At 48.6% G+C, this 23802-nt stretch overlaps 1 protein-coding gene across 1 annotated transcript; it reads right to left on the bottom strand.

Annotated features, from left to right (window-relative positions):
* Positions 1–4383: 4383 nt before the first annotated feature.
* Positions 4384–6167, bottom strand: LOC146059276 (olfactory receptor 52P1-like). Its single transcript, XM_083171383.1, has one exon. The coding sequence runs from the start codon at positions 5696–5698 to the stop codon at positions 4736–4738; it is 963 nt and encodes a 320-aa protein (XP_083027509.1). The 5' UTR covers positions 5699–6167; the 3' UTR covers positions 4384–4735.
* Between the last annotated feature and the right edge of the window lie 17635 nt (positions 6168–23802).

The following is a 23802-nucleotide window of genomic DNA, read 5'->3' as shown; positions in this document are numbered from 1 at the left end:
CACTGCAGGGGGGCAGATGTAACATGTGCAGAGAGAATTAGATTTGGGTTAGTAATTTTGTTTCTGTGCAGGGAAAATACTGACTGCTTTATTTTTACACTGCAATATAGATCTCACTTTGAAGTAAAACCCCACCCAAATCTAATTCTCTCTGCACATGTTACATCTGCCCCACCTGCAGTGCACATGGTTTTGCCCATCTAAGAAGGATTTTGTCAGAAAGAATGAACCAAAATAAGGCCCACAGTGACATAGTAACACAGTAGCAGAGTCACACAGTAACACAGTGACATAGTAACACAGTAGCAGAGTCACAGAGTCAGTAACACAGTGACATAGTAACACAGTAGCAGAGTCACACAGTAACACAGTGACATAGTAGCAGAGTCACAGAGTCAGTAACACAGTGACATAGTAACACAGTAGCAGAGTCACAGAGTCAGTAACACAGTGACATAGTAACACAGTAGCAGAGTCACACAGTAACACAGTGACATAGTAGCAGAGTCACAGAGTCAGTAACACAGTGACATAGTAACACAGTAGCAGAGTCACAGAGTCAGTAACACAGTGACATAGTAACACAGTAGCAGAGTCACACAGTAACACAGTGACATAGTAACACAGTAGCAGAGTCACACAGTAACACAGTGACATAGTAGCAGAGTCACAGAGTCAGTAACACAGTGACATAGTAACACAGTAGCAGAGTCACAGAGTCAGTAACACAGTGACATAGTAACACAGTAGCAGAGTCACAGAGCCAGTAACACAGTGACATAGTAACACAGTAGCAGAGTCACACAGTGACATAGTAACACAGTAGCAGAGTCACAGAGTCAGTAAGGCTTAAGAAACCATCAAGTTCAACCTGTTTATTTTATCTTTCACATAACCCATTCGATAGTTTGGTCACGTAATATTTGGTTTCTCCAACTAGGATTTTTTTTCACTTGTTTTTACTTTGAACTAAGTAACATTGATATTATTTTGCCCCCTGTACATTATAATAAACCCTGGTGTGATCGTTATAAAACCCTGAATATTGTCAGACAATAAATACTTGTCCGAACTTATCTTAAAATGTGTCTATTGTGTCTGCCAGCACCCCGTCCTCTGGCCGAGCGTTCCACACCTTTACTGCCCTGACCGTAACAAAGCTTTCCTTTAGAGGGAATAAACAAAAAAAGGAAAGTATGTCTCAACGTGGTGCACCTATTGAAATATGCACGAATAAAAATTAACTTTTATTAGTACTCTAGAAAGGCGAAATATAAAAACACACAGACACAACATATACGCAAATGTGTTTAAAAAACGGTGATTCTCCGACTTCACACACTTATTGACCGTGGATCAAATGTAAATGATACAGGTATTGTAATTGGCCGACACTCTATATAATGTTATTTGTATAATTCAAAATAATAGGTGTCTTAATGGCTATTTGCCCATGGGTGTAGGTGCAGTTGTCTGACACAAGAGTGGTGACCAGCGTGATTGTAGGTACATCATAGGTTAATTGTCGACTGTAGCTTCTCTAAGGTCCCCAGATATAATCTCACAGTGAATAATCTGGGTATCTCATCTAGAAATCCCTCAGGATAAGAGGCACTTTGTGTATAGGGTTGACACCGGTGTCGACTAATATCCCTGGTTTATCACCCGGTAATCTGTCCCAGGTTTATTGCCGATGGGATCTATTATTGGCTGTCTATATTGTCACAGCCAAATATTTATTGATTATGTCAGACACAAGTGTCGACTATATGTGTCAACCTAGTAGAGCCGTATTACGCCCAATAATATCAACTGTGGGTGTAGCTTGTCCGCTGTTAACCCAAGTTGTACTTAGATAAGAGTATACTGATGCAATCAGTTGATTATTGGGACTTTTGCTATACTCTACTAAAAATACTTAAAGAGTCGCCTCTGTCATGTCGACTAGTGTATCAGTCGTGCTTTTTTAACATTCACTATAAAGTAGCAGTTGACTTGCTGCAGTAGTGCAATCAGGCTGTTTATAATGTGATCACCGCTACAATAGTGCAATCAGGCTGTTTATAATATGATCACCACTCTGGTGGTATTTTATTAAAGCATACAGATTACTTGACAAAATATTTAATTCAAGAGGAATGGGTTTGCTGCTGTGTGGACTTGTAACAGGAAGGAAACAATGTATTCCCTTTGTAGGGATTGGCAATTATCCACTTGTTAGTGCAGCGTTTTGTGTACACAGTATGTCTCAGATTCTCGTGGATAGGCTACCACAGTTCTGAGCACTAATCAATAGGCGCTGCGGGGCTCTGTAATAGAGTCCTGGATTTTAGCCAAGATTCCTCAGAGAGGGTGTGATCCTCCTGTATGTCACTCAACCGTAAGGTCAGGAGTGACTAGCAAATTATCCCCAGTGGTGTTCACCACCTAGTCAGGTCTATGCACACTACACCGCTCATGGGGTTCCTGTAAAAAAATGCAGATCAAAATACATCCTAGTCAGTGTGCAAGTCTCAGGAGCGTCACCGCTAGCGGTGACGCTCCTGAGACTTGCACACTGACTAGGATGTATTTTGATCTGCATTTTTTTACAGGAACCCCATGAGCGGTGTAGTGTGCATAGACCTGACTAGGTGGTGAACACCACTGGGGATAATTTGCTAGTCACTCCTGACCTTACGGTTGAGTGACATACAGGAGGATCACACCCTCTCTGAGGAATCTTGGCTAAAATCCAGGACTCTATTACAGAGCCCCGCAGCGCCTATTGATTAGTGCTCAGAACTGTGGTAGCCTATCCACGAGAATCTGAGACATACTGTGTACACAAAACGCTGCACTAACAAGTGGATAATTGCCAATCCCTACAAAGGGAATACATTGTTTCCTTCCTGTTACAAGTCCACACAGCAGCAAACCCATTCCTCTTGAATTAAATATTTTGTCAAGTAATCTGTATGCTTTAATAAAATACCACCAGAGTGGTGATCATATTATAAACAGCCTGATTGCACTATTGTAGCGGTGATCACATTATAAACAGCCTGATTGCACTACTGCAGCAAGTCAACTGCTACTTTATAGTGAATGTTAAAAAAGCACGACTGATACACTAGTCGACATGACAGAGGCGACTCTTTAAGTATTTTTAGTAGAGTATAGCAAAAGTCCCAATAATCAACTGATTGCATCAGTATACTCTTATCTAAGTACAACTTGGGTTAACAGCGGACAAGCTACACCCACAGTTGATATTATTGGGCGTAATACGGCTCTACTAGGTTGACACATATAGTCGACACTTGTGTCTGACATAATCAATAAATATTTGGCTGTGACAATATAGACAGCCAATAATAGATCCCATCGGCAATAAACCTGGGACAGATTACCGGGTGATAAACCAGGGATATTAGTCGACACCGGTGTCAACCCTATACACAAAGTGCCTCTTATCCTGAGGGATTTCTAGATGAGATACCCAGATTATTCACTGTGAGATTATATCTGGGGACCTTAGAGAAGCTACAGTCGACAATTAACCTATGATGTACCTACAATCACGCTGGTCACCACTCTTGTGTCAGACAACTGCACCTACACCCATGGGCAAATAGCCATTAAGACACCTATTATTTTGAATTATACAAATAACATTATATAGAGTGTCGGCCAATTACAATACCTGTATCATTTACATTTGATCCACGGTCAATAAGTGTGTGAAGTCGGAGAATCACCGTTTTTTAAACACATTTGCGTATATGTTGTGTCTGTGTGTTTTTATATTTCGCCTTTCTAGAGTACTAATAAAAGTTAATTTTTATTCGTGCATATTTCAATAGGTGCACCACGTTGAGACATACTTTCCTTTTTTTGTTTATTCGTGTATATCTTATATGTCCAGTGGTAGCACACCCATAATGAGTGCTATTTAGAAATTTTCAAACAATACACTCACTGAGGGGTCCACCCATTATCCTCGACAATAATGAGGGTCCTGTGCGAGTAGCAATTTCTCCTCCTTGTTTCCTTTAGAGGGTACAGATTCTCCTCTCCTCCAGGCTAAATGGATGCACACGTGTCCTCGTCACCGACCTCAAAGTATATAGGGTGCCTTACAGTTCGGTACAATGCCCCCCGATATGTGAAGCGTGTCTCCTTTCAACCGCCTGTAAACAATCCTAACCCTCATCGCTCAAAGGCTCCATCCCTTTCATTATCTTGGTCACCCTTCTTTGGACTTGTCCTTTTCGTAGTGTGGGGCCTATAACTGTACTCTGTAATCTAGATGAGGTCTAAGCAGTGCCTTGTACAGTGGCATAATTACATTTATGTCCCTAGCTTCCATGCCCCTTGTTATACAGGTTAGAATTCTGTTGGCCTTAGCGGCTGCACCATGACACTGACCACTGCGCCCCAGTTTGTTATCATTTATACTCCTAGTTCCTTTCCCAGATGCGATTTACCTATCTCTACCCCATTTAGATTGTAGGTAGCAAACTGGTTATGTCTCCCGAGATGAATGACCTCACATTTATTAACATTGAACCTCACTCTCCGTTTTTCCACCCACTCATCTAGTTTGTTTGAGACACAGTGTCGAAGTCCATTGCACAAGGTGAAGTCCTGCCACCCATGCTATTCACAACCCATAGCCTGGAACTATGTGGGCCTCCTGCAAATCTGAGCCCACAGTTGACCCAGAACGTAAATGTTTGTTAACCTATCAGGTTCATCTTGAAGAACTCTTGAATTGTTCCTTGTTGCTGCCTCCCAGAATCCTATTTCGGATCTCCTTGATCCTTACCCCGTAGATGATGGGATTGCACATGGGTGGAATGAGGATATACAGGTTGGCCAGGATGATGTGGATGTGGAGGGGGATGTTGTGCCCAAACCTGTGCGTGAAGAAGGAGAAGAGGGCCGGGATGTAGGAGATGAGGATGACACAGATATGGGGGCCACAGGTACCTAACGCCTTGTGACGAGCGGTCTTGGAGGAAAGTCTGAAGACCACCCTAACAATGGCGCAATAGGACACAGTTATGCATATAATATCTCCGCCTATCACCAGCAGAGCCACGGTTATACCGTATATCTGATTTATGGTGGTGTCCGTGCAGGCAATCTTCACCACGGCCATATGCTCACAGTAGGTGTGGGAGATGACGTTGGTCCTGCAGTAGGACAACCTCCATATGAGTAACGGTGCTGGCGCCATGAGGAATGAGCCTCTGATTATGGCCATAACCCCAATCCTGGCAGTAGTGGCATTAGTTAGGATCGAGGTGTATCTGAGAGGATGGCAAATGGCCACATAGCGGTCAAACGCCATGGCCAGCAGAACCGTGGACTCCATCATGGAGACGGCATGGACGAAGAAGAGTTGGGCCAGGCAGGCATTGTAGCCGATCTCCCTGGAGTGGAACCAGAAGATGCAGAGGATTTTGGGGGTGGTGGTTGTAGCCAATAGTAAATCAGCCAAAGATAGCATGCACAAGAAGAGATACACCGGCTTGTGCAATGATTCTTCTGACAAGACAATTAATGATAACGTGACATTCCCAACGATAATTAATAGATACATGAAGCACATAGGTATGGAGATCCAGACCTGCACATCCTCAAGCCCCGGAATTCCGGCCAAGATGAACATCTCTGGACTCCAAGTTTGATTCATAGACATTGAGTCCATCGATATGTACAGAGAAGATCACGATGGAACCATAGGACTGGCCAACGATAGGTAAATGGGTAGAAGATTCCAAACCATCGATCTATGGTACAGGATACCGACTAGATACGGGGTAACGTGATACATAACTAAGGTAACTTGTTCAGGACAAAGTTATTATCATCAGAGGAAATCAAAGAGGAGCAAACTCTCCGGGTGCATCCGGAATATGAGATCGGGGTCAGACGCTGAGGGTCCTGCCTCAGTTCACGGACATCGATGTTCTCTGATGGTTTTTGGGAAGGGTCCTCAATGTGTGCTAAAAGAAATGATGCATTCAGTGAAATGTTACTCATAATAATTAGTGTTAGTACATTGGCTAATCAACGTATCATATACTTCATCAGCAAACATCACGTGAGATGGAGGTGTCAGTAACCTCTATAATGTATGCAAACGTAAAAACATAAGGAAAAACTTTGTGTGTGACTGTATATGAATGTGTGTCTGTGTGTGTGTGTGTGTGTAGCTGGGGGGGGATGTTTCTACAGCAGAAATTTAAAAAACACGCAAAAGAACAACTCATGGAAAATTGATAACCAGTCATAGGCCTCTAAGCCTAGGCTGGTAGTGATAAATGGGCATACTTGTCCACCTACCTGATGCTGCGGGAGACTTTCAATGCCTGGGTTAGTTCCCCGCACTCCTAGAAAACCAGGCAGATCTCCCACATCCCACCCACTTCCTGCCCCAGGTGGGGCTAAAGGATGCAAGTACCTGGCCCGCCCTTCCTTCCAGTGCCAGTCCGATACTATTATCTGTAGTACAGAGGCGCCGCAGGGAACGGTTATGGCACCATTTCAATACTGCAGATTTCACATATAATACACCAACCTGTCATCTGCAGAAGTTCTCTGATGACTCTGCTATTGTGGGCCTTATCATAGATGGGGACGATAGGGAGTACAGTACTTGTGTGTGGAGAACCATCTTCAGCTTAATACGAGAAAAACTAGGGAGCTGGTAGTTGATTTCAGGAAACGTCAGCATACTCCCCCAACACCAGTGAGGATTCAGGGAATGGATATTGAGATTGTAAGCATGTATCTCCTGGCAATGAGCATGTAACCCCTCTGGCAACAAGCAGGTAACCTCCTGACAACAAATATGTAACCCCCTGGCAATGAGCATGTAACCCCCTGGCAATGAGCAGGTAACCCCCTGGCAAAAAGCATGTAATCTCCTGGCAATGAGCATGTAACCCCCTGGCAATGAGCATGTAACCCCCTGGAAACGAGCATGTAACCGTCTGCCAATGAGCATAGAAACCTCTGACAATAAGCATCTACACATCCATTATGTACAAAATGCTCTATTCCTGCCAGTGGCAATTACAGAGGTTGGACTCTAGCACAGTCCAAAATGTAAAGAGGGGGGTCACATCAACTGCCAGTGAGTCCAGGACAGTGATGTTTGGGGTGGCAGTAAGTGTGGCTCCCCTTGAATATTGGACTGTGCTGCAGCCCCACCTCTGCAACTGCCACTGGCAGGGAAGTTCAGAAACAGAGCATTTTGTACCTAATGGAATGGGTCATGTTGGAGGGTATGATCACACAGCAATGAGCATAGAAACCCCTGGTAATAAGCATGTACTGTAGGTAAAATAAAATATATAAATAATGTATGGCTGGGGTGCAAACATTCTCATTACGCCCCTGCCCTTGGTACACTTACACAGAATCAGGATCCCATACACTGGTGACCATTCCCTGTCACCATAGGGGTCTTGTGTGGTCTCTCCCTCTAGTATACATCATAGTGCCACCCCCAGCATGGGCAGTGCCAGGCCTGTATCAGACATGTGATGGTAGGGTCTTACCACGCTCACATCACGCTGACAGGTGCGTATGGAACGCTCAGTGTCGTCCAGTCATACCTGAGGTATTTATATACTGAGCAGCTGGGTCTGTCCTGTGGGAGACGGATCTCTGAGGAACCAAAGGCCCTTCCAGCAATGACGTATATCTCCTGAGGGTCAGCCGACCATGCAGCAAAGTGTAACACATGTGGCTCATATTAACCATCCATCCAGCTACATCCAACCTAATGCCAGCTATATACAGCCCCGTCACCATACACAGCCCTATAATATGGATAATAGTATCAGAACCATGTCACCAGCACAGCGGACTCTCCACAGCACTCCAGCGTCCTGTGATCTCCTCAAGTAGTCCCGGCATCCTGTGATCTCCGGTGGTCCCGGCATCCTGTGGTCTCCTTTGGTGGTCCTGGTGTCCTGTGGTATCCTCCGGTGGTCCTGGCATCCTGTGGACTTTTCTGGTGGTCCCGGTGTCCTGTGGTCCCGGCATCCTGTGGACTTTTCTGGTAGTCCCGGCATCCTGTGTTCTCCCCTGGTGGTCCCAGCATTCTGTGGTCTCCTCTGGTGGTCCCAGCATTCTGTGGTCTCCTCTGGTGGTCCCAGCATTCTGTGGTCTCCTCTGGTGGTCCCAGCATTCTGTGGTATCCTCAGGTGGTCCTAGCTTTCTATGTCTCCTCCGGTGGTCCCGGCATCATGTGGTCGGCTCCAGTGGACCCAACATCCTGTGGTCTCCTAAGGTGGTCCCAGCTTCCTGTGGTCTCCTCCGGTGGCCCCAGCATCCTGTGGTCTCCTCCGGTGGTCCCAGCGTATTAGGGGAGGGTGTGTGACGTTAGCACCAGGGCAGATACACCTGTATTAGGGGAGGGTGTGTGACGTCAGCACCAGGCCGGATATACCTGTATTAGGGGAGGGTGTATGACGTCAGCACCAGGCCGGATATGCCTGTATTAGGGGAGGGTGTGTGATGTCAGCACCAGGCCGGATATACCTGTATTAGGGGAGGGTGTGTGACGTCAGCACCAGGCCGGATATAGCTGTATTAGGGGAGGGTGTGTGACGTCAGCACCAGGCCGGATATACCTGTATTAGGGGAGGAGCTGTGTTGCTGAGCTCCTGACTTCCAGTGTAGGCCGAAAAGCCTGGGACTCGATTAGGGGATTTATCCCCAGTGCTATGGAGCCTCCTGGGGCTGCTGCCCAGGAGAGCCCCCCGGCTGCCAGGCCCAGTCCGGGCCTAGCCCCAATGTCATCGGGGGCAGGTGGCCGAAAGGGGGTTTTGGAGATGCCTAAGGGGGAGAGCTCGGGTCGGGCCCCTCTGAATGAGTCAATTAAAAGTTTCAGCTCCCTGGATGGACAAGGAACTGTGAAGGCTTCCCAAGTCAGCCTGATCCTGCCTAGCGGAAGGCTGCTTATCCCCCCACCTAAGCTGCAGGCTACGGTCGTTTTTGCCCCAGTGGCAGGTGAGCCCAGAGCCCATGTTGCTGCAGGGCCCCCAGTGGCTGAAAGCGTTCCGGTGGTTCAAGTGCCTGTGTTGGTGAATATCCCTAATGCCGGGCCCACGTTGCTTGGGGAAGAGCCCAGTGTGGACAGTGACCCTAAAGGTACTTCTGCTGAGAATGTGTCTGTACCGGTGGGGGAGGAGGAGAATGGCGTGCTGCCTTTGTCCGCTGACTTTATTATGCCTGGGAGAGGTGAAGAAAGTGGGGCTGCGGTGTTGGTGCCTGACGCAATGGAGCCTGCTGCCCGGTTGCAGGCTGAGGAGGTGCTGGCTGCGGGGCGCGAGTTGATGACCAGTCCGGCGCCTGTGGAGAAGGGAGAGGCGCGGGCTGGTGTGGATGGTGGCCCGAAGCAGCGGCTGATCAGTGGGGAGGTGCTGGCGTCCCTGTCCGTGGACGCGGACAGCTCGCGGGTCCCGGCGGGTGATGCCGGCGCTGAAGACCAAGCGAGCGGGGTGACGGACGTGGCGCCTGGAGGTGACGCAGCATCGGCGGCTGCGGATGACGCGGCCGGCTGTGTGGGGCAGGCGGCGGGGAGGAAGGAGGATGGCGGCTGCAGAGTTGCGGTGGGTGACGGCGTGATAGCGCCTGTATGCCCGGTCCGCGAAAATGAAGATGGCGGCGGCTGCAGCCGGCCGGCGGGTGATGTCATTGTCCCTGAGCCGGCTCTGCATGTGGTATGTGGGGATGGGGTGGCCCTGGCGGAGGAGGTGGGCGCCCAGGGTGCCTCTGATGTGGCTATTATACCTGACTGTGAGGGTACGAGTTCCTCAATCACTCAGACACCGAGCAGATGAAACCAGAAGAATGGTTTATTTTCCACAGCACGCACAAATAGACAATAAACAGTGGCAAAGGTAAATTGCAGAGTAGAAAGATATTCAGGTAGCAGGCCCAAACAGACAGTCCTTGTATAGTCACAGTCCCAGATCAGTTCCACAGGGCAAACTATCACTTAGCCCACACAGCAGTGATAGCATATAAGTCCACACGATACCTAGACAGAGCATAACCTCTTAGTCCAGGACAGTCCATCAAATCTCTCCTCCTGGCTTGTGTGCGAGTCATTTTAAAAACTTCCAATTCCCACGCTTCTCCATACCATCAGTGGGCTTGCACTCAATCCCTATTGGTGGATTCAAGTCAGGTTTATCCCCCCTCCCAGGTACTGCTGCTGCCCATCTGCTTCTGCCCCCTGCTGGGGTCGGTTCCAGAAAGTCTGGAAGTGGCCAAGATATGCATAGCAGAGTCAACCCAAGATATAAAACACAGTCTGATTACATTATGTGGTGGTCACCCCCTGTGGACAACCCTCCTGTTGATAGTAGGGGAATTTGATCACCCCCTGTGGTGATTGTCCTTCAGCTATCCCCCTCATGTAAACAGCAGGAACAATAATCGGCTGATTACATTATGGGCTGATCACCCCCTGTGGTGGCCGGTTCCACAAAGTCTGCTAGAGCCCAGAGGTTTGCAAAGAATTGTAAACCCCCCTGTGGAGATTGCCCCTCAGCTTCCACCCTCCTGTGATAGCAGGAACAAAAGTATGGTAATGGGACATAACCTTTTGGTGACTTATTTCCTGGGTATTTCCTGGCAGACCATATTAGGACGAGAGCGATCTGATCTGGAACTACACACACATATAGGGAGTATATAGACATATATGGAGAACAAGAGGGTACCGACGGACTAAAATAGTACATTAATTACTACACCTAATAAAATATAGTAATTACAGATTTACAGTGAATCTGATAACCTCACATTCCTTCCCCTACTATTGTAGTCCCGGTACCCAGCTGTTCAGGAACCAATAACAACCTGGAATAGCGGGATGCAGAGCCGAGAATCTGGGGTTTGGATATACCACCTGAGTCCCACAGGGTGACATCATACCAAACCCATCTTGTAAAAGGCGGCTGGTTTGCAGAACCAGCAAGGGCATGATTACAGTCTAAGTCATACATTGGAACTAACAAGGGCTGTAGCAATTCCTCTTCTTCGGATTCTGGGTACCCCCCCTCTGCAACATTGTAACCTACTAATACTTTTGCCTCGGGCACAATGGGGCAGGGACCACTTTCCACCTCCCCCTCTTGCCCAAGGAACAGGGGCCAAACAGCAGGCCAATATAGGGGCTCTGGCCCTGGCACTTCCACCACCCCGTCATGTCCTTCCTCCCCCAAACCCAAACTAGGGGCATGGCACATTTCAGTCCAGCATTTGGTCTCAATGTCCAGGGCTGAGGAGGGACCCTCCATCACAAACAATTCCGCTGGTGGCTGCAGGACAGGCTGTGTCAGCTCTGTCCCCTTAAAAGCCAGATGCTCACCTGCAGCTACTTCTGCGCACAGCTCCTTCTCCGCGATAGCCTCCTTCCCCAGCTGAGTATGCTGGGCAGCCCGAAACACGACGTCATCTGTGACTGGTGGGCTGGTGGCCTGGATGTTGTCGGATACTCCTCTAACCACGGTGATCTCCTCCTGGACGCAGTCCTCATAGATCCCCTGGCAGCAGGTTAATAATTCTGCATCTCCCACCTCAGCAAAAGGGAAGCTGTAGCGCAGCTCCTCCTGAATAACCTCCTTCACTTTGGGGATAACCTCCCCCTGCAGAGAACACTGAGCAGCTTCCTCCCTAGGATGGGGGAGAAGCAATTGCAAACGGTGCCTTTCATCACGCCCCCTGCGACACTGATCTTGCCATGCTGGGGTATCCAGGAGCCCCCGATCAATCGCCTCTTCCTCTGCCACCACGAAGCACTCCTCCAGACACTGCAATTGTTCCCACACACTCAACTGTGCACCGAAATGGAGAATCCATGCTCGGTAATCAGCAAATGCATTTGTAGGATCTCCCTGATCGTGAAGGATCTGCTGAAGGATTTCCCCGCGAGTGCAGGATCGGATGGGTATCCCTCGCAGCTGACCTTCTGCTATCAGCTCCTCCATACTCATTTCTTCAAGGGCAGTTAGGGGCCCCCCTGACAACGACCCTTCTCTTGCAGTAACAATTAATTCTGTGGCAGACCCCTCGGTTGTCTGCCCAGATTGCAGTAGCCCCCTTCTAGACCTTTCCTCTGGTTCTATCTGGGGCATCAATGTATTCTGGACTTGTCCTTCAGCCTCAGAATATTGTCCTCTTTGTAGCATCTGGGTAACTGTGGCAATCACTTCCTCTGTAAATTCTACAAACTCTGGCTCTCCCAGCAGATTCCAAGAGGTGGCCTCACCTTTACAGTGCAGGAAGGCATCCCCCAGGTAACACAACTTGTCCTGTATGCTGGATACTCTCCACCCGCTGACCATCTGCTGAGCGTCTTCCCAGTACTTCCAGATATACTGCATTTTCCTGATAATAAATAACAGATCCGGCTTCCCAGCCTGCCGATACACTGAAGAACCTCCGTCCCTGAGCTCCTCTGCTGCAGGGGTCTTGAGGCATCGATTTTCTTTCCTTGGAAACATTTTCCCTTTCCACAGGAATGACACCTGCTCACTTGCTGAACATCACCTTATTGCATTGTCCGTTTCCTTACATGTGGTCTGATCCTCTGTTCTCTGTGCTTTCTGTGCTCGACGGTTGGTGTCTGAATGATCCCACTGTCGCTGCCGCCAAATGTGAGGGTACGAGTTCCTCAATCACTCAGACACCGAGCAGATGAAACCAGAAGAATGGTTTATTTTCCACAGCACGCACAAATAGACAATAAACAGTGGCAAAGGTAAATTGCAGAGTAGAAAGATATTCAGGTAGCAGGCCCAAACAGACAGTCCTTGTATAGTCACAGTCCCAGATCAGTTCCACAGGGCAAACTATCACTTAGCCCACACAGCAGTGATAGCATATAAGTCCACACGATACCTAGACAGAGCATAACCTCTTAGTCCAGGACAGTCCATCAAATCTCTCCTCCTGGCTTGTGTGCGAGTCATTTTAAAAACTTCCAATTCCCACGCTTCTCCATACCATCAGTGGGCTTGCACTCAATCCCTATTGGTGGATTCAAGTCAGGTTTATCCCCCCTCCCAGGTACTGCTGCTGCCCATCTGCTTCTGCCCCCTGCTGGGGTCGGTTCCAGAAAGTCTGGAAGTGGCCAAGATATGCATAGCAGAGTCAACCCAAGATATAAAACACAGTCTGATTACATTATGTGGTGGTCACCCCCTGTGGACAACCCTCCTGTTGATAGTAGGGGAATTTGATCACCCCCTGTGGTGATTGTCCTTCAGCTATCCCCCTCATGTAAACAGCAGGAACAATAATCGGCTGATTACATTATGGGCTGATCACCCCCTGTGGTGGCCGGTTCCACAAAGTCTGCTAGAGCCCAGAGGTTTGCAAAGAATTGTAAACCCCCCTGTGGAGATTGCCCCTCAGCTTCCACCCTCCTGTGATAGCAGGAACAAAAGTATGGTAATGGGACATAACCTTTTGGTGACTTATTTCCTGGGTATTTCCTGGCAGACCATATTAGGACGAGAGCGATCTGATCTGGAACTACACACACATATAGGGAGTATATAGACATATATGGAGAACAAGAGGGTACCGACGGACTAAAATAGTACATTAATTACTACACCTAATAAAATATAGTAATTACAGATTTACAGTGAATCTGATAACCTCACACTGACTATGTAAAGACTCCTGCAGTTACCATGCTGCAGGGCACTGTGCCTGCACTGGACAGAGATGTTGTGCCTACAGGGACTGAAAATGGGGTGTTGGTGGACGCTGTTGCCAGTGTAGAGGGGGGGGATGGGGTAGTTTATTCCATGAAGGAATGTATTGTGCCCCCATTGGAAACTGTTATGCAGTGTGTAGTGGCTGATGGGGGGGAGCTGATGGATGCAACACATACCAGCACAGGGGAGGGGGCTGATAAAGCTGTTACTGTGGATATGTCAGCCTGTGGAAGAGTCTGTTATGTGTGTACAGGACTTGCAGTCCAGAGTGCTGGCTCTGGAAACTAGGTCTGTTGAACAAAATTGCGATTAAAAAGAAGGAAAGGAATAACGCTTTCAGCACCAAAAGACCGGTGCTCAATGCGTTAATTCAAGAGCTACAGATGGAGTTAAAAATTAGGAGTGATGAGAAGGATGTGCTGAAATTAAAGATTGCTGAACTGCAGGGGTAAGAGGGGACAGAGAGTGCAGAGCTTCCCCCTAACAAGGGTTCGGATGTGGTGGAAGTGGGATTGGAAGGGGATAACCCTCTGTATGACCGCATTAGAATATTGGAGGAGGGGGGTGTGCCAGGTCCAATATTACAGCCAGAGGAGATGGAGTGCCAGTCCTCGGTTAAAGGGGTAACTGTTGAGACCGTGTTTGGGGACAAAATTAGGATTGTGGATACGGGTACTGATGTTGCTGTTAAAGAAAAACAGAAGAGAGGGGAAGGTGAAAAGCAGAAAGCTGGGGGTGCCGGTGGGCCCAGTACGGCAGTACGGGTGGCGTCTCCTGTGCGTGCTGCATCCTCAGTGGCTCCTGTGACCCCTGCGGCATCGGTATCCTCCGCAGTGCCGGTGGTGGTGCCGCCCGTGGTTTCTTACGCTGGGATCCTGTCTGCAGGTCCGGTGCGAGTGGAGACAGTCAGGCCCAAGCCTACATGGGGACAGCCAGCAAAGAGGAGGAATGCTGTCCAGTTAAAATGGGTAACAGAAGGGTTAACTCCTACCTCTGCTGATGTTCTAGATAGACTCTTTCTTCTCGGCTTCAAAAAAGAGGATTTTTTTGCATGTATACACACGGTAGGCGCCCCGGAGTTTGATATCAGCTTCATGACATACTATGGCTTACAGAAGTTTTTGTCCAAGTGGGGGGAAGTGAAGCATAATGACTGGTGGAATAAATTTAAGGCCTATGCCATAACCAGACAAGAAAGAGTAAAAGTGAACATACTCGTTCGGAATGAGTCCCTGAGCCCATCGGATATTTGCTTCTGGCTGCAGAGGCATGGGGCGAAGCTTTTGTCCCCTTTAGAAAAGGTCCCGGGGGCTAGGGATGTGTGGGGTGGGGCATGGGCAGTCTATGCGAATTTAAGGGAAGGTTGCCACATACCGTCAGCTGCATTCATAGGCAAGGATAGGGTGCAGTGCTTTTACCCCGGTCAGCCTAGGGAGTGTCATAGGTGTGGGGACTTCTGCCACTTTAGTCGTGACTGTCCAAGCCAGAAGTGTTCAAGATGTAATAGTCTCGGGCATGTGGCCAAAGATTGCGACAAAATAGTTTGTAATTTGTGTGGGGACGACGGCCATGCCTTCTCTAGCTGCCCGATGGCCTTCCACAACACCTCTTTAGACAGGGAGATGGAGGGGGCGGCAGTGGAGGGTGGACTGGTGGGGGCACCGTCGGTGGTGTCGGCTGGAGTCGTGGTCCGGTCGGACCTTTCCGTGGGCCCCCAGCAGCCTAATCCTGGCCCCCTGTTGGCTCTGACCTCCCAGTTGCAGAGGGTAGAGGAGGGACCCTCTGGTGTGTCTGATAGGGTGATGGCTCGGAAGGGTGGAGTGGAAGATGTCCCTTTCCAGCTGGTGGGGAAAGGGAAAGGGAAGAATAAAAAGGATAAGGCGGACAAGCAGATTAGCCTATCAAACAGTTTCTTCTCCCTGGCAAGTGAAGAGGAGGCGGAGGGGGAAGGGGATGTGGTGAAGGAGGCAGACGGTAGTCTTGTGCTGAGGCCAAAGAGGCAGAGGAAGAAAAGGAAGGTGGATGAGCAGCCCAGCCTTGCCCAGGAGAAAGCAAACGAGGGGGTAGAGCCCTTTGTCCTGAAGTGTAGGTCCTTCCTGAAAAATGCCGCTTCTAGGGTTCAGAAAAAAGTATGCACGGTGGAGGACTTGGCACCTCAATTGAGGGCGGATGGGGTGGAGGATGTACTGGTGGAGCAGAAGGTAACAGGACCGGTGGTTCAGCTGGGGCAGGGTGACGGCCAGGTAGGCGTCACGGGGCCTCCCCTGTCTGGCGCTGTCCCCGATCCGGATCCCGGTGGCTCTAACCTCATCGGTCCTCATGTCGACCCAGGTCCTCCCGTGGTGGTCGTCAACACTCCTCAGGGTATACCTCTGGGGGCATTGCTGGCTCAGGTGTCTGGGGGCGGTGTTCCTGACAAGGGGGTTCTTGAGGAAGTCAAGAAGGTTGTCGAGGTAGTAGAGGTGGTGGAAGACGACATCCTGCCGATTGTGGAGGAGGAGGATGTTGGCCCGGGGGTCAGTGTTAAGAGGTGGGGGTCGGATGAGGACCTTCAGGAAAAGCGTGTGAAGAGGAAGTGATCTGGTCCCTACGCTCGGTGACTCTGAAGGATGGCCCCCCAGCCCATAAGATTTGCCACACACAATGTGGCATCTATCTTGTCCGTACGTGCTCGGCAGTTAGCTTATGATTTTTTCAATTCCTTAAATGTAGATTTTGTTTTTTTGCAGGAGACCAGATTGAGGCGGCTCGCGGATATTCACAAGGCAAAAACCGAGTGGAGGCGTGGGCCGTCCTTCTGGTCTCTGGCTGCTGAGCCGTATGGAGGGCTGGGGATTCTTTTTACCACCGAAGTTACCATCCAGCGAGTCATCGAGGTGCAAGTAGGCAGGTGTATGGTTTTGGATGTCAATCTGAAGGGGCACGACCTGAGGCTTATTAATATCTATGGGCCCCAGACTAAATGGGACAGGAAGTGTCTTTTCAGAGAGATAAAACCGTATCTCTTTGTAGCCCGGCAGATAGTCTTTGGCGGTGATTTTAACACCATAATTAGGCCCAAAGACAGGGGAGGGTCAAGGACTACTCTGGGCTACGACTCCCTCTTTCTAGTGAGTATGATTAGGCAGTCGGGTCTGGTGGATGTGCACGTTCGACACTCCCCAGACCTCACGGGGTTCACCTTTCATAGAGGTAGTTGTAGGAGTAGAATAGATAGGGTTTTTGTTAAGGAGAACTCGAAAACCTCGGTCCCCAAGCTGAGGCCAGTAGAGTTCTCCGATCACGTTTGTTTGTGTGTGTATACTTGAACGCCTCAGAGTCCCCTCAGAAAGGCCGGGGCCTTTGGCGCTTGAACTCCAAACTCCTTGAGAGGGAAGAGGTTAGACAGTCTTTCAGGGACTTCTTTCAATCTCAGGAGTCACTTTTGGAGGCGGGTTGGAACAGGTCTGAGTGGTGGGAGGTATGTAAAAAAAGGACTCGCAGCTTTTTTCGCGACCTCGTAGCCAGAGAGAACTTGGTCAGGAACCGTGTCTACTGTGCCTTGAGAAAGAAATTAGATTTCCTGATCTCTGAGCAGGGTGATGGTGGGGAAATCTCCCGGGTGAAAGCTCAGATGAAGGATTACCAGTACAACCGATATGCTTCTTTGATTTTGGAGAGGGATTACGGGAAATACCACTCACCTGATCCCTACCAGAATTGCAGGAGTTCGGTTGACTGTAATGAGGTGAGGGGGTTGTATGATGGCCAGGGTGTCCTCCGCGAGGATCGGGAGGGCATCCTGGGAGTCGTGCAATCCTTCTACTCCGACCTTCTATCTGAGAAGCCGCCTATCAGAGAGAAGATGGAACGGTTTCTATTGGAGACGCCAGGTCTCGAGACCCATGGTAGTGCTCTTGAATCCCTTGGCGAGGAGATAACGGTGGACGAGGTCAAGAAGGCCATAGGCTCCTTGTCTATGAAAAAGGCCCCAGGTCCGGATGGGTTAACCTCCGAGTTCTTCAAGTGTTTTTGCGACCTCTTGGCCCCTCGTCTCGTGGTAGTATTCAATGAGTGCTTGGGTGAGGGCTTGCTCCCTCCTTCCATGAGATTGTCTGCCCTTATCTTACTTTCCAAAGGGAAGGACCCGTCCCGTATTGAGAACTGGCGCCCTATCGCCCTTCTTGATATGGATAGGAAGATTCTGGCAAAGGTGCTCTTTAACAGACTAATGGAGGTTTCCGAGTCTTTGCTTTCGCCTTCTCAGCATTGCACTGTGAAAGGCAGGAGCACTTTTAGTGCTGTCCTTGGCATCCGGGAGGACGTGGAGCGGTGCAGGGCTGAGAAATGGGGAAAGTACTTGCTGGCGTTGGATCAGGCAAAGGCTTTTGACAGGGTAAATCACGAGTACCTGTGGGCTCTACTGGCTAGGTATGGCCTCCCAGTGAGGGTGGTAAATTGGCTGCGGGTAATCTACAGGCAAGCCAAGAGCTTCCCTCTTGTTAATGGTTGGGTAGGTCCGGCCTTTTCAGTGAATTCGGGTGTTCGGCAGGGCTGCCCTCTAAGCCCCCTCCTGTATGTTTTTGCCATCGACCCCTTCATTAGAAGGCTGGAGGGTGGCATTGTGAGGGGAGTCCAGCTGAGCTCGGAACATTCGCTGGAGGCAGTGGCCTACGCGGACGATGTCACCGTCATCCTGTCGGATCCGTCAGAGGCGGATGCGGTGGTATCGGCCATCCAGGAATACTCGGTGGCGTCGGGTTCCCTGGTCAACCAGGACAAGAGTGAGGTTTTCTGGATGGGGGAGGAGGGCCAGGAATTTGACCTTCCGGATGGTCTCCCCCGGGCGAGCCAGGTGATCAAAGTCTTAGGCATCGAATTTGGCCCGGGCGATTATGCCACGCGAAATTGGGATTCCAGACTAGTAGAGGCCGGCCAGAAGGTAGAGCGCTGGAAGAGGTGGAAGCTGTCCCTCAGGGAAAGGGTGGACCTGATCAAGACTTACCTGATCCCTGTGTTTTTGTACGTCAGCTATGTGTGCCTTTTGCCAGAGTTGAGATGGGCAAAGATTTATGCTTTGTTTTTCCAGATGCTCTGGGGAAACAAACTGAATCTGATCAAGAGGACTGTCACCTACAGGTCGAGGAGGGAAGGAGGCCTGGGTATGGTCAACCCAGTGCTATTCTTTTTGATGACCTTTATTAAATTACATCTGTCAAGCCTCCAATTAGAGGCTCCTCCTCGATGGGTAGAAGGTTTTAGAGTCTGGGTGTCTCCTTTCCTCAACGCATGGTTAGAGGGAGGGAGTGTTAAAAGTCTGCGAGTCCGCCGTGGATACCTCCCGGCCTACGTGGCTCCTGTCTTGAAGGTGACAAGGCGGTGGGACCTGGAGGCGGGAACAGTCAAAGGTTCTTCTAGAAGGGAGCTGGAGAAGAAGGTTTTGCAGTCCCACTTCCGGGAACAGCTGTCACTTAGGGACTGCCCGGGTAATTTGTCATCAGAGGGGCTGGCCCTTGTTAATTCTGGGAGGATCACTCTGAAATATCAAGACATTGCCTGGCTCTCCTTCCATAGGAGACTCTACGTGAGGGGAAACCTGAAGCATAGAAATGCCGATGATCGTGGTTGTCCACGGGAGGAGTGTCTGGGGGAGGAGGAGACCATGGACCATTTCTTGCTCAGGTGTCCCTTCAATGTGGAGGTTTACAAGGGTGTTTCCAGGGCCTTGGGAATTCCGTGCCTTTCGGGGCTCAGTTACCCGGAGTGGGCCTATGGGGCGTTCAAGCGTCCGGGTCGGTTTGAGTTATCCACTTTGTTCTTAGTCAGCATAGTTGTTTCACATATTTCACGTGGAATGCACGGTGTCAGGTATCCATTAGGCAGAAAGTCCTCCCCTGTGTGGTGGTGGTTACTGACATTTTGCACGAGGTGTGGAAATTGAGGGATCTGGAGAGACGCCGGATGGAGGCCGGGAGATGGGCCAAGCTGTGGCGCCATCTTCGGCCCCCTTGAGTGGGCGGCTGACTTTCGGTAGTCTCTCTGGCTTGTGGCTTTGCTATCCTTTCACTCCTTTAGACGTACATTACAGAAATATGCGGCTTTACATATACCTGTAGTACCAGATCATTTCCTCTGTGCCTGCAGTTGTAAATACCGCATGTAAATAAGTTTGTTGTGTTGTAAGACATTGTATAATGCATTATGTTTTCAGCTAATGTATTGTTGTATTATTCATGTGTAAAGCCCGCTTTTCTTTTCTTTTAATTCTAAGATCGATGTAAGTGGACTTTATACGGTCTTTTCATGGACAATGTTTTTACTCAAGAAAAGGGGCTCATGTATAATCGTACGTACTCGTTTTTCTGTATGAAATGTTGATGTCTTTCTGTTGCAAGTTATAAATAAAGAAATATTACCTGTATTAGGGGAGGGTGTGTGATGTCAGCACCAGGTGGGATATATTTGTATTAGGGGAGGGTGTGTGACGACAGCACCAGGCCGGATATACCTGTATTAGGAGAGGATGTGTGACGTCAGCACCAGGCCGGATATACCTGTATTAGGGGAGGGTGTGTGACGTCAGCACCAGGCCGGATATACCTGTATTAGGGGAGGGTGTGTGACGTCAGCACCAGGCCGGATATGCCTGTATTAGAGGAGGGTGTAGGACAGGGTTGCCGACCCTCCCGGAATTTCCGGGAGTCTCCCGAAAATCGGGACCCCCTACCGGCCCCCCGGAAGGGTGGGCAACCCTCCCAGATTCAGGGGGGACCCCCGCTGTCCCCCGGATCGCGGAATTAAAATGCCGCAATCCTCGGGTCTCAGAGGAGGGGGCGGAGCTAAAACGGCACAATCGTGTCATTTTAGCCCCTCCACTGAGATCCGTGAATTCGGTGTTTTACCATCATGGGGGCGAGGCTTAGTGATGTCACTCTTAAGCCCCGCCCCCTGAGCGGCTGCTGAAACTCTCCTCTCCGGGCTTCTCCCAGAGAGGAGAATAATAAAGTCGGCAACCCTGGTGTGGGACCAGGTTTGAATCAGGCCCATAGTGCGTACACTTAGAGAATATATACATAATATTGCAAATAATGGTTATTTTGCATATTGTATAATATATATGCTCCATAACAGTACATCTTACCTGTGGGATTCTGCCATTTTCTGCTCAGAAGTCGTTTCTTGCAGAGTGACCTCTGTTATTTTAAATTGAGTCATTTTTATTAAAGTTTTAACAATTACATAACCTATATATACAGGCACATTTGTTATGGCGATATAGTGACAAAGGGGGAAATTTACTAAGAATACGAAAAATCGTATTCGTATTCTTAATACGAATGGACACGACTGCATTTGGCTGTTTTATTCGCATGCAAATTCATATTCCGAAAGAGAATTTTACTAATCAGTCGTATTTGCCTGATTCGTATTTTCCAATGGCGTATCCATTCGTATTTTTGCCGATACGAATTAGTATTTTAAAATACGAATTTGTATTTTTTTTTTTTTCAAAAACAATTTTCTTTATTTTATAAATAGAAAATATCCAGCATTTACAGAATATATATGAACATACTTATTTGGATTGAGCACATAGAAACAGTAACACAAAGAACATTGTGCGAGAGTGGACAATACAGAGCATTTCCTGTGCATATACCTCTATGACCCCCCCAATATTATCAATCGACTTGTTGGGTTGTACATAAAGTTACCAATAAACCTCTTTTAAATTGAAACAACTGAGTCTGTCGTATTATGTTATGGCTGTCATTTTCCTGGGAAAGTCATCATAGTAACACCATAAATATCAAGTATTATATTATTACTTCCCAATCAGACATATCTATCTTTATTTAACTAACTTATTTCTAATAGACTAAACCAACACCCTCCCCCCCTCCCCTCCTGCCCTCCCCAACTTGTGCTGAACGGCTCAGCTTATATCCTACGTTGCCAGTGACCTATTCAGATACCATGTTGTACCCTCGAACACCTTATAGATATGAGTTTGTGTGTCAGAATCCACATAATCTATATATACCCCCCATTTCTTGTAGAATTTTCCCACCCCTTTTTCAATATCAGCCAACGCTGCCTTCCTATCCATATATAGAAATTGTAACAGTGTCGCCTTTAGGGCAGATATAAACGGTGGTGTTGACGATGTCCAGCATCTTAGGATAATTTTCTTCGCGACCGTGACCATAATGGTTAGGAAGGGGGTCAATACCGTCTTTCTGCCTTGTAAATTACAGTTAGAGAAATTAGCTAATAACATTGCTAACGGATCTTTCTGCAACTGCAGGTGACACACTTCATTTATCAGCATTGTTACTTTATCCCAGAATTTACGAAGCCTCCCACAGTCCCACATATTATGGTAAAAGGAGGAAAACATGCTCTTGCATTTCAAGCATAAGCCCAAGTCTCCTGGGACAAAATATTTCCTCTGCGACTGGGATATGTAGGCCCTATGGAGCGTCTTTATGTGGACCTCCTGGAGCATTGCTGAGTGCAGTGTTTTGAGCGTCTGCTCTAAGTGTTTCGTGAGTACCTTGTGGGAGTCCACTTGTGGGATATCTTGGGCCCATTTGGCCGCAGCTGCCGTCCAGATGGTTTCATTTGACACTGGTAGTAAATCTGGGTATAAGTATCTAAGGCGGTAGGGTCCAGTGCCACTGAGGGCAAATATTGAATGTAATGGGTCTGGGGCCGCAGCCTGGGTCATAGGTGTGGGCATGGTCTGGGCATAGTGCCTGGCCTGAAGATACATAAAGAACTCTTTATTTGGTAAAGAGAACTTCTCTGCTATGTCTCGGAATGTGAGTAGGGTTCCCCCGGGGTCAAATATGTCTCTAATCGCTACAATCCCCTTTGTTCTCCATCTCAGATACCCTGAGTTGGACAACCCTGGTTGGAACTTGGGATTTCCCCAAAAGGTTGCGTATTTTGTGCTCTGGTGATTTCTCCCCAGTTTCCTATTGATTGTTAACCATGCCTGATATGTATCTGCAAACAATACATTTCCCTGAATCTCCCTAGGGAGTGTGGCCTTTGGGACATGCATCAGGGCTGCGGGTGAATAAGGGGCAAACATATCTACCTCCATTGCTTTATGAGTGTAGAGCTCAGTCCCCTGGAACCAATCAAGAATATAACGCATAAATACAGTCTGCGTGAATGCATATACATTGGGGATTCCCAGACCCCCCTCTGCCTTCCTAGCATACAGCTTATGTCTAGCAATGCGTGGTTTCTTACCCTGCCACAGGAATGCAAAAAACCCCTTGGTGACCCTGGCCATGTCTGTCTTGGCCATCTGTATGGGAAGCATTTGAATACAGTATGACACCTTTGGGAAGGCCACAGACTGCAAGACTGCTGCCCTTCCTAACAATGAGAGCGGGAGGGTTTTCCAGGTCTCCAATTGAGTTAGCATTTTGCTCACAGATGGGACAAAGTTGGACGAGTACAGTTTTGATAGGCTAGAAGGGATGCTCACCCCCAGGTATTTAATTGATTGAGTTTGTATTTTAAATTGTGACAGTAGGGGGCAGTCGGCGACAGACAATTGGCTCCCCTGAATCTGGAGAATCTCCGATTTTTGTGTGTTGATTTTGTAGCCAGCAAATGCACCAAATTGTTGCAAGATGTTCATTATTGCTGGGAGGGATGTCTGCATGTTTGACACAAAAAGCAACATGTCGTCGGCAAAGAGACAAATTTTTAGTATTGTGTTTCCCACTGTAATGCCCGTAAACAGACTGCTTTTCCTCAAAACTATGGCCAAGGGCTCCAGGGCAAGGGCGAATAGCAGGGGCGACAAAGGGCACCCCTGTCTTGTGCACTTCTGAATCTCAAAAGGGGAAGATATATGGCCGTTACATGCCACCTGGGTCATTGGTTTGTTGTATAGGTTTTTAAGCAAAGCCACAAAGGTCTCGGGAAAGCCAAACCTCGTTAGGGTCTCAAACAGGTGGTCCCAGGTGACCAGGTCAAACGCCTTCTCAGCATCCATGGAGACGATGCCCTGGCCACCCGGGCAACCACCTCCCTCCAAAGTCTGCACCGCTGC

Source organism: Crinia signifera, chromosome 2 (genome assembly GCF_055691185.1).
Source record: "Crinia signifera chromosome 2, ASM5569118v1, whole genome shotgun sequence".
Lineage (NCBI taxonomy): Eukaryota > Metazoa > Chordata > Amphibia > Anura > Myobatrachidae > Crinia > Crinia signifera.
This window is presented reverse-complemented; position numbering and strand designations above follow the sequence as displayed.